General features: G+C 38.3%; 1 protein-coding gene across 2 annotated transcripts in view; it reads right to left on the bottom strand.

Annotated features, from left to right (window-relative positions):
* The window catches only part of Sos1 (SOS Ras/Rac guanine nucleotide exchange factor 1), an 84,257-nt gene that overhangs the window by 32,609 nt on the left and 34,340 nt on the right, over positions 1-17,308 (bottom strand). The window contains exons 9-11 of one of the 2 annotated variants that reach the window (XM_028765106.1): positions 7,675-7,802; positions 6,636-6,927; positions 6,272-6,542 (exon numbers count right to left, since the gene is read on the bottom strand). In XM_028765106.1, coding sequence (XP_028620939.1) covers positions 6,272-6,542; positions 6,636-6,927; positions 7,675-7,802 — 691 coding nt within the window. Of the gene's footprint in view, positions 1-6,271; positions 6,928-7,674; positions 7,803-17,308 lie in introns of both variants that reach the window. The other variant, XM_028765105.1, reaches the window with a different exon arrangement.

Below are 17,308 nucleotides of genomic sequence, written 5' to 3'. Positions count from 1 at the left end.
AGAGAGAGAGAGAGAGAGAGAGAGAGAGAGAGAGAGAGAGAGAGAGAGAGAGAGAGAGATTTCTAATCTAAAGCAATGAACAATTCTTAATGAGTAACAAACTTATTTTGAGAGACCTTACCTTAAGGTACAAACATGAACAAATATCCACTAATAAGAAGGTAGTTCAATTTGACATTCTCTTCTGATATATAACCAAAGGTCAGTCTGGACATGTACTACTCAGATACAGCCCTACAATTTCAACAGAAGCAGAGGAACTAACCCACCGGAGGTAACCTCCTCACCTTTCCCTACCATGTTCATAGCTTCTCTGCTTCCGCTTCTTTATACACTCTTTGTAAAAACACCTATTGAAGCTAGTCTGAAGTTCTTGGTATAGGCCCACATTTCTTCATCTATAAGCTGTGGTTATTTTTGAGTGGTTTGATTATTTGTTTATTTGTTTTCTGAGATGGGGTTTCATGTAGCTCAGATTGACCCAAAACTTACTATACAGCTGAGGATGGCTTTCAACTTCTAATCCTCTTGCTTCTGTCTCCTGAACATTACATGCAGAGATGACAGGCATGTGCCACTATGCCCAGTTCATCAGGTAGCAGGGATAGAACCCAGAGCCTCATGCATGTTAGGCAAGCATTCATCCACCTGAGCCACACCCCAGACCATGGTTACTATTTTTTTGCTGGCCTTATAGTTAACTTCAACCCCTGGATAATTCTTTGTTATTTGGTGTACAATAATTCAAAAATCTTATAAACTTCAACTATATCCACATTATATCTAGTATTCAAAATACAGCATATTAAATTTGAGGTCATCAATCTTCCTTTTTCTGTCCCTACTTTGATTTAACATTTGACATTTAATATGGCAAGGTCTTAAGACTTTTGAAATATTTACTACATTAAAAAGCTATTTATGCAGAACAGCCCCTCCTCCATCTGCCATAGTGGAACACTGTTAATCAGGATGTCTGTTCATGTGATAATACTCCCTTTTAATACAGCCATTTAAAACCTCAAGAAACAATAAGCTCCTCAGCAAGGACTTATAAACAATCACTTTTGAATTCCTTAAAAAAAGGAAACAGACGCTATGCTGACGCACAAACACTTAAAAAAAAAATCAGGGTTTAAAAATAGAAGAGCACTGCCCTATAGATCAAAAATTGTTCAGAGACTTTAAAAGTTAAACGCTCAAACTGAACTCATGCAAGATATAGACTCAAATCTAATATAGATTTTTTTAACATTTTATATTTGAGTGCAAAGATATTAGTAAATACATTAGAAAATATCTTAGGTTTTCTTCATTTCACCTTCTACAAAAGAAGCTTACCACAGAAAGGAAACAGTTTGGCACACCTCAGAGCTCTAACTTAACTCCTACCCTTGCCTCAATGTCATCAGCCCATTCATTCTCCACAATACACAGCCAGAGCACCAACCATTTCCCTACGAGTGCTGCTTTATCTCAGGTTAGCTGCAGTGCAGTGTCTACAGCAGCTCTGTAACATGACCTTCCTGCTCTCCTTTCCCTTGTGACAGTGCTTTGTGATTGCTTATTCTAGGTAAGGAAACTGTCTCTTCTTATCACTGCCAAATTTAAAATAATCCAACTGAGTAATTTTCCTGCCAGCATTCAAGGTGAATTCCCCAAAATCCGATGTAGTCTGTGAACTACTCTATGTCCAGAAATACTGGTGATGAAAGACAAGTTATCAATTAGACTATGTCACATTGTCATCATTTATGGACATTATCCATCTTTTAACTCACATTAATATAAATGTGTTCTTCCAGGAAGCATTGTTTATAGAGCATACTATTCTGATTGCCCAATAACTGGGCTCTGTCAGGGAAAACCCTGATGCAAACACCTGTAACCCCAGTACACAGGCGGCTGATGAACTTAACAGCCAGCCAGGATGCCTGTCCTCTCTCAGTAACATAACAACGTAAAGTAAAGCATACAGATCTGCTTTCAATTCAAAACAAAACAAAACTATATCTTTTCATAATATACCTGGATTTGCTCCAAATGAATAACCACCATGAGAGAATTTAAACTCCATTATTCATCATGTGTAACTTTTAAAAAGGTGTTATATTAAAATAATTTTTAAAAATTCAGTCTGAAAGTGTCAGTGGGACATGGGTAGAAAATATATTCTGCTGAATAGAAATTAGTTTCTAGGGGCTGAAGAGATGGCTCAGTGGTTAAGAGTACTGACTGCTCTTCCAGGTCCTGAGTTCAATTCCTAGCAACCACATGGTGGCTCACAACCATCTGTAATGGGATCTGATGCCCTCTTCTGGCTTGCATTAAGAAGACAAAGCACTCAATATTTTTTTAAAAAAAGAAATTAATTTCTAGATTTCATTCTGTAATTAATTGATAGAATTTCTAGCAAATCAAACAATCCACAAGGGTCTTGGCTTCTGTTTATAAACTGAGGGTGCAGACAGCTCCTGGTACTAAACGTGTATAGCCCTGTTTGTAAGTTATTGTTGTAACACTTGCAAAATCGAGTTAGCTGAAGCCAAGCTGAATGTGAAGTAATCAAATGTGAGCCAGTTTCTCTTTGTTTTTATTATGTCTGAGTAACATTCAATACTCTACATGATGTCAAAGTGCTATGTTCACCATTAGTTATCAAATTTTCTCGTGTATTATATACGGTGCCTTTTACTATATAATAAAAAAAAGTGCATTACTGATTTTAGCTTTTGTTTCAGTGTAAGCCGCAACCTGTACTACATGTTCTCCAACAAAAACACCCTAATAACCAACTAACCAGATCAAAAAAACCCTTTTTATTTAGGGAGACTGAATAAAAGGAAAATATAGACTAATGTTTACATCAGTTACACTGGCACTACACACACATACTGTATAGACACACACATAAAAGTTTTTAAAATCTTTAAAAAAAAAAAGCTCGTAAAATCATCTCACAAGTGATAACTACATATGTTGTAATTGTAGAGAGAACTTAATATACACCCAGCTGGAGAAGACCTTACAATACTGATTTTACATCTTGCAAATCCATGATTGTCTAGCCATAGTAAGTCAATAATGGGCTTTATAGGGTAGTCAGTCTATGTAAAAAGAAAAAAATCTTATACTGCAAGTTAAAGACATTAAAGATCAGCTAGTAGACTAACACTAATTTCATGTACTTCAAGGCCACAGCTCATAAAGTTGCTGGTTATACCACCAGTTATACCAGTAACATATTAATGAAATAAAATTTTTAATTAAATTTCAAACCAGACAAAACAATGTAAAAAAAAAAAAAACTTAGTTATAACACTGACATTCTTGGTTTTATTTTTCTTTAATACTGGAGGATTTAATTTTTTTTTAATTTAAAGAGTAAAACAGGGGAGCTGGAGCGATAACTAAGTGAGCACTGACTGCTCTTCCAGAGGTCCTGAGTTCAATTCCCAGTAACCACATGGTGGCTCACAGCCATCTGTAATTGGATCTGATGCCCTCCTCTAGTGTGTATGAAGACAGCGACAGTGTACTCACATATATACATACATACAACATACATACATACATACATTTAAAAAAAAAAAAAAGAAAAGAAAGAAAAAAGTAAACCAGGACCGGAGAGAAGGCTCAGAGGTTAAGATCACCAGCTGCTCTTCCAGAGAACCTGGGTGTGATTCCTAATAACCATCTGTAACTCAATCCCAGGAAATCTGACGCCCTCTTCTGGACTCTACTGGCACTGTACACACATGGTGCATAGACAAACACATAAAAACAAAAATAAATCTTAAAAAAAAAGGTAAAGTAATCTCATTATATTTCAGTAAACTGGACTTCATCAAAGCTGTATAAAGTTCAAAATTTAAGTGTTATGAAGAATAATACTTTCTGCAAAAGTTAAAAGTTGACAGCAGTACAATCATTAGGTGTGTATGATAACATCATGACAAAAGTAGCTTTGCACACATAAGGAATAAAGACTGCAGGACCACATAAAGCCTATTAGCTTACTGAAGTATGCTTAAATGTATACTCATTCTAAATAAATAAATAAATAAATAATAAATTGTAGCTTATAATTGCTAATTATGAATTATTTGTTAAATATAGTAGCTTAAAAATTACAGAAATGTTTTAGAAACAGACTGTAAATTTTAGAATATAGAAATAACAAATTTAATTTTTAATAGAGAAAAGAACAGCTTGCTCAATTGAGTCTCCAGTAATCACCACTGACTATGCTGCAGAGAAAATTAAACTGTGTCCTTAATAAGCAGAGGTAAAAATACACAAAATAACTTACTCTAAATACTCTAAGAATGACACCCCTGGAAAGACTGCACGGGGCCAAAAGTCAGTCCCTGTGACAGTGCAGTTCTACCATGAATTCACATGGTGAGTTTTTTAATTGAACTTATATGATTTTTCTTTTGTCCTTTTCATAAAAAACAAGCAAACCATATTGAGGATAAAATGAACAGGCTTTACATTAACAAAGGTTTAAAAACAAAGACAATGTAGCAAGATAAACAACTTGAACTTTTCTTGTGGAAAAATTACTTAGAGCATTTGAAAATCACAATTTGGGTTAACAAACTATTTTTGTTATTTTATAATTTTAAACAATATACAGAAAGTTGGTGAAGATTATGTGAATAGCTAGTTTATAATAATTACTAAAAACTGTAGCTCTTTAAAACAGCTTTATATGTAACAAGAAAGGTAATTTATTTATCTTTTATGTAAGTACTAGGCAGCTTAAATTTTCTTTTTAAATTTTAATATTTTTAAAATTTTTGAATAATAAACACATTGATGATAGAAGTCCCTGGGTAAATGTTTATAGTACCCTGGGACCCGGTAACTGTAAGCCCAGATGAGGCTTCTCACTCTGCTCAACCTGTGTCAGCTACTGTGCTCTCCCACTGAAAATGCAGGTCCAGAGAAGCCGAGTCATTGGTAAGAACTTGCCTTTGGAGAACACTGTCGTTGTACTATGTATGGAAAAGGGCTGCAGAGAGTCCAAATAGTGAAAGCAAAACTAAACTATTAGCTTGTGTACCAGAGATATACAGATAATGGCAACTATACATTATAAAGTGGTTTGAGATCACTAATAAAAAATAGTACTCAAATTTAACTTCTCTCCCTTTGGTAGTTCCCAACCATACGAAGCTCTCATTTAATAAACTAAAGGAAAGGCCTTATTAAATGGTCTTCAGTTTTACAAAGTGGGAAAACTAATGGATATTTTTAAAGGCTAATCTCACTAGCACCAGAATAGCTTCTAAAGGAAACAGAACTCACTGAGAGGACATTTAAAAAAAAAAAAAAACAACAGGAAAATAAATATTTTCCCCAGAAACGTACATTTCCTAAAAATAGGAATATATTTTAATGAGAAATAGGGGGATGGAGGTTAATGTTCACATTCAGGTATTTACAAATACCATATTATGAGTTATATGATTTTAAATCACACATTTCTTTTAAAGAAAAGACATTGAAACTTTCCATCTAAACTTACAAATAGCTTTCCCATTCCGTATTTCATGCATGCTTTCTGACACACTACGGTATAGCATCTGATGTTAATCTTTGAGATGAAAACTGTGGTTCTGGGACACACAGTGACCGTGATCTGGTGCAGGGGCCAAGTCTGAGTTCAGTGCTGTCCGCTCCACCACAATTCTGAAATGGCACTTATCAAACTCCTCGCTATGTGTAGACCGGGTACCCTTTACTTCTTAACCACTGTATTAAATTCTACCTACCATCTTTCTAGGCTTTCTTTAAAACCTGTTAAGGTAAAACTGTTTGCATAAGTAAGAACAAAATACTGAAAAAGGACATGGCTCCTAGACTCCCTAAATAGATGTAGGAATGGAGATGAAGAAGATACACACTTTTGCACAATTTTGATGATGGGTGAATATTTAACCTTTCACTCAGTTTGTAACCCAGTTATACAGTAAGAAAAAATACTAATACAAGGGTGGGAACCTTCAGACAACGTTGATGTGTGGTCTTATTTCTACTGCTTTTTACTAGGTAACGTCAGACAAGTGACCGTTTCTCTTTTGTAAATATGACAAAAAAAAAGGTTAAAAACTTGAAAGAAATACAGAGTGATGGTTTTAGCCAACGCTCCTCTATTAGAGTATTTGGTTGTTGTTAGTTTCTACTTCAGGCACAATAACCCACCCATCAAATCAATCGGTTTAAGCAGAAAACACAGTCAAAGCTCTCCCCTGTTTCTTACCTGCGTACATATGGTATGTAAGCCTCTCAATCAGCTTCACCACAGTCCCTGCTTTGATAATGGGGATCCCGGCCTTGGGCTGCACATTCTCCTCGAATAGAATATTCTCCTCGGAGTCGGGCTCTGCAAACCTGTAAACCTCAGCACTAGGCAGCCGCATCTGCTCCTCCTTCTCTTCCTGCAGCATGGTCACATCCAGCATCCTCTCCAGGGTGCTGCGGTACTGTAAGGATATCAGTGCTGCCATCCAGTTGTTTTTCTCTTCAGCTGACTTGGCAGAAAATATAACACTATTTCCATCTTTCAGAATTATTTCAAAAGCATGCTTGTATTCACTGGTGTCATCTTTATCGTTAATTTGTACCTTTCGCATAAAAAACTTTTCTTTAAGTCGATATTCTGCATTGCTAGCACCAGGAAGTCTTGGCTGCCCATGATTAGACTTACAGCAAATCATTAAGCCATCGAAGAGAAAGATGTGTCTCTCATGTTTGGCGCCTACACGTGTAAGAGTTCCTTCCATTATGAACTCATTGCAGCACTGTCCAATGTCTTTCCCCTCCCAGCCATCGATGTTCTTCTGGATCTCGTTCATTTTCTTGATGGCTAGTCGCTTCCCCTTCATTTGCTGGCTGTAAAACCGACAGGCAGACTCACTGCGGAAAGGAAGAGACACTATTAGTACACAGAAGACAGAACTTAGAGTTCATGCAGATAAAATGACAGGGCAAAATATAACTTAAAACATCACTGATGTGACTAATTCCCCAAATAATACATGTAATTATACAACTATAAAAACTAAAACAGCATAGAATTTTTTTCAGATTTATAAAAAGAACAGTGATATTCAACTATATAAACTCAGGTACAAAACAATTATCTCTGCCTTGAATATTAAACATTTAGAAAGATAATTATAAAAAAGTAGCCCAACACAGTAAAAAAAATTGAGATATGAAAGCAAATTGTAAGTATTTTTAAATACACAAAACCCAAAGATAAAATCATACAGCACATGTTATAATGGGAAAGTAGATCTGCTAACTGAATCAATGCCTGAGTTATAAAATCCCCAAACTAACCAACACTGCTAATTTGACTCTGACCTAACAATGACGCTGGCACAGATCTGCCCGGTACACTTCGCTCCGTTCCCTTTAGCTCACCAGCTGCTCCTCGGGAGGTCTTGTCTGGGAGTTAGCAGGGAAAATGCACAAATATGAAAGGTTTTCAAACAATAACAAATTCTCCTGGCTTTGATGTCACTTCCTCTGAAAGACCAAGCTTGTCACTAACACCGTTCTCTTCATTGTTTACTCAAGGAGGGGAGCTAAGGCCCCTGAAGTTGTACCACAACTTTCAGGATAGAAAGGAAGAGCCTTTAAAGTGGGAATATTTACCTCAGTCTTCGTTTTGCAAGACTTTTGGAGCAAATTTTTTCCATGCCACTTTGGACATTAAGCAGGGCTGTTATTGCTTGTTTCATACACTCCTTGTCTTCTTGGTCTTCACTCTTCTCTTCTAACTGCTGTGGGAAGGGCAGAAGGAGGACCTCACTTTATTTAAGGATAAATAATGCTCATCCAGCTTTGCCTACTTCAGTCATTTTAAATGTTCTATAGATGTATTTTTTAGATTTATTTCATGTGTACGAGTGTTTGCCTGCATGTCTGAAAGTGTATCCTATGAGTGCTTCATGCCCCAAAAAGTCAGAGGAGAATTTCAGATACCCTGGAACTGGAGTTGCAGGTGGCTATGACCCACTGTGTGGGTGCTGGGAGCTGAACCAGGGTCCAGTGCAAAAGCAACAAGTGCCTTAACAACTGAGACACCTCTCCAGCCTCTCAATTTGTTTGAAGCATTTTTCTAGGCTGAGGATGTAGCCTGGTAGTGTTTAGCTAGCATGCATAAAGCCCTGAGTTCTAGTCTCTGATACCATATAGTCCAGACATGGTTGCAGACACCTGTAATCACAGGACTCAGGAAGAAGTGGCAGCCTTGGATACACGAGAAGCTGTCTCCAAAGACAAAGAACAGTTCTTATTGTTTCTGCAAGGTTTGGCAGCATATGCATGTCACTCTAGCACTTGGGAGTCTGAGGTCAGCCTGAACTCTATAAGCAGAAGGTTGTGTTCTGTCTTAGAAGACTTAACTTTTCTGTGTATTACTGTCTGTATTAACACGTCACCAAGTTTTCCATGTGAAAAGTATGAGGAACCACTTTAGAAAACACATGTTGAACCTTGCAAACAGCAGTGCCATCTATGTACTTAGCAGTCATATTCCGGAGAAGACACAGGAGTGAAGCATAGCTCTAGGCACAAGGATACTCTCAAGGATAGAATCAAAAATAAAGTTCAGGGCTGACAAGGTTGCTCAGCAAGTCAAGCTGCTGCCAAGCCTGATGGCTTCAGTTCAATCTTAAGGACCTACACGGTAGGAAGAGAAAACTGACTCCCTTAGGTTGTTCTCTGACCTAAGAACATGTGCTACCCCCATCCTCTGCTTACCCCTCCCTACATATATAAATGAATAAATGTTTTTTTTAATCTTTAAAAATGTAAAGTCAGAAACATTCAAGTCATTAACATACAGAGCAAGATTTGACAACAGGGAGAATACTGTTCCCTCTGTATTTTGTTTGGATTATAGATATATTTTAATTGTGTGTGTGTGTGTAGGTGTGGACTTCTACATGTGAGTGCAGCACCCTCACAGGTCAGATGAGGGTGCTGGAGTTATAGATGTTCCCAAGCCAATCTACATGTATGTTGGGAACTAAACTCTTGTTCTCTGGAAGAATAGCAAGTGCTCTTACCTACTAAGCCATCTCTCTGGCTCCTGTTTTTGTTATTGTTATATTACCAACTCAGCAAATATACCCAATGTATAAAATTCTAATATAAAGCGTATACAAAAACAAACAAACAAACAAAAAAACAAAACAACACCAACAACAACAAACATGTTTAGGGGTGCATTGATTTTCTATTCAAAAAGTATTTCAGAGTCCTTTATGTATCCTTTAACTTTCATTTTGCATATGGAATATATTGGCATATGAAGAATACTGCTTGTGCTTTATTTTATGTGTATGGGTATTTTGCTTGCATGTATGTCTGTGCACCATGTGTTTTGGAGGCCAGAAAAGGATGTCACACCCCTTCAAATAGAGGTACAGACAGTTACTAGCTTTCATGTTGGTGCTGGGAACTGAACCTGCGACTTCTGAAAGAACAGCCAGTGCTCTTTAACCACTGAGCCATCCCTTCAGCCTCACTGTTAGTATTTTAAAAATCACAAACCCAAAGGTTTTTTTTTTCCTGTTTTCTTCCTTTTTTTTTTTTTTTTTTTTTCTGAGATAAGGTCTTATGTGCCTTTGTCTGGCCTTGCCTTGAACTCTTAATCCTGAAGCCCGCCTCCTCATTTAGGGCTGGGATTACAGATTTGTGGAGCATTTCCACAGTGCTGGGGATGGAACACAGGGCTAGAAAAGCACTGTATCAATATGGCTTACCCCAGCCCCAAAGTTTTTGAACTTATAAAGTTTTCTGATGAAATACTTTTAAATGTTCTTTTTGCCTTCATAGTTAACAGGGAAGTGTTCAACATTTCAGTGTAATAAAGACTTTTTTGAGACAGTCTCCCTATGTAGACTAGGGTGGCCTCAGACTCAGAGGATCTACTGAATGTCTCCCAAGGTTTAAAGGTTGGGATTAAAGGTTTGTGGTCATCACACACAACTAATAAAAACCTTTCTGTATATCCATTCTTCTCTTTGTATTTAAGTTGATTTAAACTAGGAAATTATGTAAAACAATTAAAGCTAATTATCATTAAAGAGGTGGCTTATTCTTGCCACAGAAACTAAGCAGCTGCCGTCATATGTAAATGACAGCGAGGAAGCTCCCTCTTACTCTGCTAAGACGGTATCGTGTGTGCACTGAATCTCACCTAAGGAGTCATTCTAAAGCATGGTAAAAATGTGTGTGTCCTATGTAGATGGTAAGATTTACCCTTTCATAGGAAAGGAGCCACTCAGACCCTTGATTACTTTTTTGATCCTTAGATATAAGCAGTGGGGAGGCCCCTGCTTAAGTGGTGGCCCATAACTACTAATCTAGTGCTTGGGCGTCTGAGGCAGAAGAATCACTGCAACTTTAAGGCTAGTTGGGCTACAGAGTAAGCTTCAGGGCAGCCTGGGCTACAGAGTAAGGCTTTTTCATATCTGCTCCTGACCCCTGAGTAACAGAAGGAAACAAAGGCAACGTAGCACTGATGGTATAGTGCATGTACTGGGTACACCACGTACAGAGCAGCTCCTAGGAAACTACGGCCCAGATGCTGTCAAAGAACTTCAAAGGAAAACACGATCACAAACGTGTTCTCAAGAGTAAGGCTTGGCTGTTTTAATACAAACCAAACTGTAGATGGTTTTTGTGGTACTGGGGACTGAACCCAGGACTCTGTTCATAGTAAGCAGGCATTCTATACCGAGTCACATCCCTGTCCCCACCTCCATGGTGTATAACTGATTAAAGTTCACGTTAATTGAAAAAACATAGAATAGATAGAGTGGCTTCCTTTTAAGAAGGAACATATGAATTAATGATTTTATTTTTAGAAACTACTTTTCTCCAACATAATATAAAATGAATACTATTTACTTAAATGAATAGGCAGGAAAGACTAGAACCTAAGGATCATGACTGTCAGTCCAAAGACCTTTCTACTAATATACATAATTAACTGAAATGGAATAAAACCTATTTAGAAATGAGGTTTAATCAAATGAAACCGTGTTAGATTATGACTGGACCCTAAATCCATTGAAGTTCAACTGTGAGAAGGGAAAGGGCAGCGAGACGCTGCCTGACACCGAGAATGGGAAGTGGTACACCTGAGGCAGGCGGAGGCCGTGCTCAGAGCATCCAGAGCTAGGCTCTCCATGAAGCCCAGGGATGGCTGCTGCCTGCTCAAAGCAAGTGAGGGCTGCTCCTTAGACCCTTAAAGACGCAGGCCCTCTCAACTCTTGTTCTCTGCCTCTAGAGAGGAGAGAATAAACTACTGAAAACAAGGGTTTTCAGCCACTAAGTTTATAGTTTGGTATAGCAGCCTTAGAAAATATCAGTATTACATACTACAGTGTACATAACAGACTTTAACCTGATTTTTAAAATGAAAGAAAACTTATTTTTCCTTAAGCTACATGGACTCAGCATACTGCAAAGAGATACTTCAGGATATAACTAAAGTTGTTTACATTTTTGGTGAACCAATTCCTAGTATTCAAAATTTTGGTCACTATATTTAGTTGTAATAATCCAGTCTAAATTTGTTTAATAAAGCCAACAAAATTTCATGTAGAAAAATCACATTATAGGAGCAACTGGTTTTTCAAAAGCTCACAATGAGTCAGGTGTGGTGGCGCACACCTTTGAGCCCAGCAGTTGGGAGGCAGAGGCAGGTGGATCTCTGAGTTTCAGGCCAGCCTGGTCTACAAAGAAAATTGCAAGACAGCCAGGACTACACAGAGAAACCTTGTCTTGAAGAAACAATAACAACAAAAAAGTACACAAGGAAGTTTTTTCCACTTCATAAAATATTAACTTTAATGTTTCTAACTAATAAAAGGGTCCAAGGACTGTTTAATTTTGTGGAAATAATTTTTAAAATTCAAGTAGTACTAAAATCAGTAAAAATTTAGGTCAAAGAGATGGCTCTGAGTAAGAGGACATAGTGTTCTACCAGAGGACTCCCAGCACCTATCCAGCTGCTCACAGGTACCTGTAAGTCCTGGGGAGGGGGAGTAACAACTCTAGCTTCTAAGGGCACCTACATGCATGCATGCACACACACACACACACACACACAAAAGCATATACATAACTAAAAATAACTAAAACTAAAAATAAAATTGTAATAAAAAATTTTAAATGAAAAAGATTTACTTTTTAACTGACGAGTAAAAATAATATATGTTTATGGTATACAATATGGTGCTTGACAAACTATTTAATAGTACTGCCAAATATTTTTCTCAGATGTAAATTCTTAAAATCTACTCAGCAATTTTCAAAACTATACAATATTAGTATTTGCTATACTCACCATATGTGTACACACACACACACACACGCATATGTGTATGTATGTATGCACGTGTGTATATGTGGGTTTTTTTCCCCATTTTGAAGTAAGATCTTACTTTGTAGCCAAGGCTAGTCTTAAGTCTTTGTTCCAGGCCCTAGATGCTGGAAGCATGTTCTACACTAGGCCGAAATTCTCTTGAATTTATTATTCCTTCTGTTATGAGAAAAAGACCCAATCCACTGAGAAATTCATCCAAGCACTCAGACAGAAGAACTCTTTGTTAGTGTGGGACGGACCCTTGCTAATGCTTAAGGAGGTCCATCCCCAGCCACAATTTCCCTCAGCTTTTAGAGTAGGCTATAACGTTGTAATCTTACTATGTATTCATCTAGGGGTGGCCTTTAGGTCCTCATCCCCAAGCCACCTTTTCTGAGTTCCCAGAGGAGTCACAGTCTCAGTCACCATAAACAAGACCAAGGTTGTTTTTCAAGGAGTGTGATAAATGCTCACTTCTTCTGGTAAGAGAAAAGAGTTTCAAATTTACAAAACAGCAGAACTTCAGCCAACTTAAATTCTAATGAAGTCAGAGCCTATTTCCTTTATCTTCCTACACTACCTAGGTGACATATGTTAGTAAGCTCACTCAAAGTTAGGTGCTCAGAGCCCTCAGATTAATCCTTCACTTCCATGTGATTCAATATTTTCTGAGTAAGCTTATTAAATTCATTTTAATCATATTTTAATTAACACTATAAAATACTTCTTTCCTTCTTCAATCCTAACTCAAGTTTCGTATCCACTGGCAAATGCCTTCCTAATGTCCTCATCCCACAGGAAACATGACATTACTTTATTTCTTTGTCTGACAGTATTACGCAAATATCAGCAAAATTTCATCCTATGAATTTGTAAAGTTTAAGGCATTCTAAGTTTCCCAAATAAACATATATACGGAAAATTTACAGTTAAACTTCTTTTAAAATACAACAGATAGGAATTGAGAAAATACATATTTTTTACTACTCATTATTTAACAAGCATTTGAGAAATGATTTAAATGCCAGGTACTAAGGCAGGCATGAGAATTCACAGGCATATAGGCTTTGTTCTATTTCCTCAGGGAACATACTCCCTGAAGACAAGGCAGACGATAAAAACGGGACAAGTTCTATAAGGAGGTGTGAAAAGATGCAGCAGCTTGGAGGACAGATAAGTTTTGGGAACAAAGGGTATCTGATAGGGAGCCTGCAACTGAACAAACTCTCAACTAAAAAGGGAGCTTAGAAGACTAACAGTTCCACCAGGCCAGTGGGAGAAAAAGGAGAATAAACGGCACCATGCACGGAGCTGGCATAACCAGGGCTGCTGAGTCTCATGGCAGAACACTACTGAGATCAAATTAAAGACAGCAGCAGTGGAGCTCAAGAACTGAGACTTCCTGTTACAGCTGCCAGGGAACCAGTTGTACCTTTCCATCTGAGAGTTCAAGGAATTACAAAGACCATATAAAGAAACTGTTATTGTGTCTAGACAGTGATATGAAGGTGAAGTCGCTACAAATGGACATTTGTGACTGAATACAGGGTCACTTCTGATGTTAAATCATGAGGTGCTGCCAGTAAGGGAGAGAGAAGAATCTCAGGTGGTGTGATGGCCAACAAAGACAGTGAGTACAGAGAAAAAGCAGAGATCTGGGTGGACAGGAGAGTAAGGGTGTAGTCAGTGGCAAGCATTACAGACAGTAAGAAACATCTCCGGTGTTGAAAACATGCAAGTATCTACATCATTGTTATTTACGAAGTAACATTTACAAATGCACTGTTTGAGGTTGACGGTCCTACCTAGTGAAATATGCGGTCTATAAACAAGGAAACCAGGGATCAAAAAAGTAGAGTGACTTTTCCCTAAGCACACAGCAGGTAGAAAGACTTCAGTGTCTACAAAATTCTGAACCCGCTCCGCACACAGATAAATTATGGTTAGGTTCCAACTGCCCCAACCTCATGCAATCACTTCTGTCTTCAGAATTACCAAGTATAGATGGACATTTGGGAGTAATAACAATTCCCCAAAGAAAATAAAATAATATACCCAGAATCCTCTGTGTGTGTGTGGGGGGGTGGGCGTTGTTCACTGAACATTAGTACCTTTTCAGTAGTTTCCCTAAGTCACCTACAAATACACTGCTGTATTAGACAATTTTGCAAACATTCTTATATAATAGTGTATACTGACCAGTTCTTCATTTATTTAGATTATGTCATGATACCAGCTTCTCAAAACAGAATCTGAGGCAGCTGGGAAGATAGCTTTGTTGGTAAAATCCTTGCCTAAGTATGAGGACCCAAGCTCAGATATCCATTTAAAGTGTTAGACAGTATACATCTACCTTTAATCCCAGAACTCAGGAAGCAGAGGCAGGTGGATTTCTGTGAGTTGTGGCCAGCCTAGAGTACATATTGAGTTCTAGGACATCCAGGGATACAGAGACCCTGCCTTTAAAAACAAATAAACAAACAAAAAACCACAATCAGGCAGCTATAATCAGCATTGGCAAGGTAGACATAGGCAGACCCTTAAAAATGACTGGCCAGCAATTCTAGCTGAATTAGCAGGTTCTAGGTTCAATAAAAGACCCTGTCAGATACACAAAACTAAGCTGAAGACTTTTTCAGTTCCCCAATGTTGACTTCTGTCGCTCATATATATGCACCACCTACCCCCGACATACACAGTAATACACCTTGAAAATTCTCCCCCACAAAAATAAGTTGAACAGTATACCAACAAATACAAACTGAAGTACAAGTAATACTGACTGATGGCTTGACAGGTACAAGTATTCAAGGTTGATCCCCAGGACCCACCATGGTGGCAGGAGGGAACCTCTGGCCTCATGTACACTGTGGTGCACTTGTGTGTGCATTTGCTTGTGTATACACATGCAAAATAAATAAAAATACAAGTCGTGCATTAATTGTGAAAGAATCCAGAATGGAAAAAAGGTGAGTACGTGTGTGGACTGATCAGTCCCCTGCTCCGTGCACTACCATACCATGTACTACTCACTTTGCAGTATACTGTAAGTCATAGGAACCAGGAACACACACAGAAGAAAAACGTTAAGTCCTAAAGTCCTGAGAAATCTTTATTATATAACGAAAATTATCCCCCACAATTCCCCAAGACAAGGTCTCATACTGTAGCCCAGATTGGCTTAGAAGTCTCTATGTAGCTTTGCTTGTCCTCAAATTCATAGTAACCTACCTGCCTTAGTCTCTCAAGTGCTGGTACTGTAGGTTTGATCCACCATACTCAGATAATTTTAAATAGCATTCTTTTTTTAAAAAATAAATTATTTATTTAGAGTGTGTACATGTGTGAATGTATGTGCATGTGTTTGCTTTTATGTGTCCACATATGGAGACAGGTAAGAAGAACAACTTGCAGAAGCCTCTCCTTCCACCATGTGGGTCCAGGAGTCAAACTCATGTAATCAGGCTTGGTGGCAAGCACAACCTCACTGGTCTTTCTGATATTTTTTTGAGGCAAGGTTGAACTCTGTTGCCTAACTAATTTTTTTCTTTAAAAACCATTCTGAATTATGTGTCTGTTTGTATGCCATGTGTGTATAGGTGCCTAAAGAGGCCAGAGGAAGACATAGGAGCTCCCTGAATGTGGAGTTGCAAGTAGTTTATTAGCTGCGCAGTGTGGTGTTAGAAACTGAACTCAGGTCCTCTAGAAGAGCAGCAAGTGTTAAGCTATCTCTCCATCCCTTAAGTTTTCTTGTGTCTGTGTCTGTGTGTGTCTATGTGTGTCTGTGTGTGAGTATGTGTATGGATGGGCATTCTTATACATGGAGGTCAGGAACAACTTTGTGATACTGGTCCAACCTCAAGCAGTCAAGTGTGTGACTAGTGCCATCTGCAGTGCCATCTTGCAGCCCTTAATTTTTCTGGATTTTATAGCCTTTTAAATCCTCATCAAAGCTTCTTGCTTTTATTTATAAACTAATAAATTTTCAAGTTTTATGTGGCTATTTGTCCTTTAGAATTTTTTTACTTAATATTTTGAGCTATGATCAGTTGGAGAGCTTTTATGTATATAAATTTACTGCTTTTAAAATAATAACAATGTTGACACTGTTGCAATGCTGAATGATGAAAGTTTATTGAACTAACAGTTTGTATTACTTTAGCCTTATTTTCATATTGGGTCTCTGAGGAGAGTCCCTGTAGCTACTGAGGTCCTCAGACAGAGACTTGGACGCATATATACACAGCTGCCTTCAATGAATCACCCATCTAAGCAAAAAGGCCACAGGATTCAAAGTAAAACTGGGCTCTTCCTGTTAGTGGCCAGAGGTGACCTGTGAAGACGGTTCACCAGTCTCTTCACCGAGACAATCCCACAAAACCATGCAAATCAAGAGGTTCAAACCTTCGTGTTCACTTTAAGACACCTAGCAAACTGCCCAGGCCATCAAGGGAATGCATATCCACAAAGCCACCAAGTATCTGCAGGATGTCACTGTAAAGAAGCCATGTGTGACATTCTGGCGGTATAATGGTGGAGTCAGTGGGTGCATCCAGGCCGAACAGTGGGGCTGGACACAGGGGCGGTGGCCAAAAGTGCACTGAATACTTACTGTACATGCTTAAAAATGAGAGAGTAATGCTGGACTTCAGGGTTAGGGCATAGATTCTCTGGTCATTGAAGAGAGCCAAGTGAACAAAGCACCTGAGATGCACTGAGGAAGAAGCTACAGAGCTCACGGCCAGACTAACCCGCACATGAGCTCCCCTCACACTGAGATGATGCTCACTGAGTCCTCCCCGCCACACTGAGATGATGCTCACTGAGTCCCCCCCGCCACACTGAGATGATGCTCACTGAGTCCCCCCCCGCCACACTGAGATGATGCTCACTGAGTCCCCCCCC

This window comes from Grammomys surdaster, unplaced genomic scaffold, assembly GCF_004785775.1.
Source record: "Grammomys surdaster isolate TR1022 unplaced genomic scaffold, NIH_TR_1.0 149, whole genome shotgun sequence".
Lineage (NCBI taxonomy): Eukaryota > Metazoa > Chordata > Mammalia > Rodentia > Muridae > Grammomys > Grammomys surdaster.
This window is presented reverse-complemented; position numbering and strand designations above follow the sequence as displayed.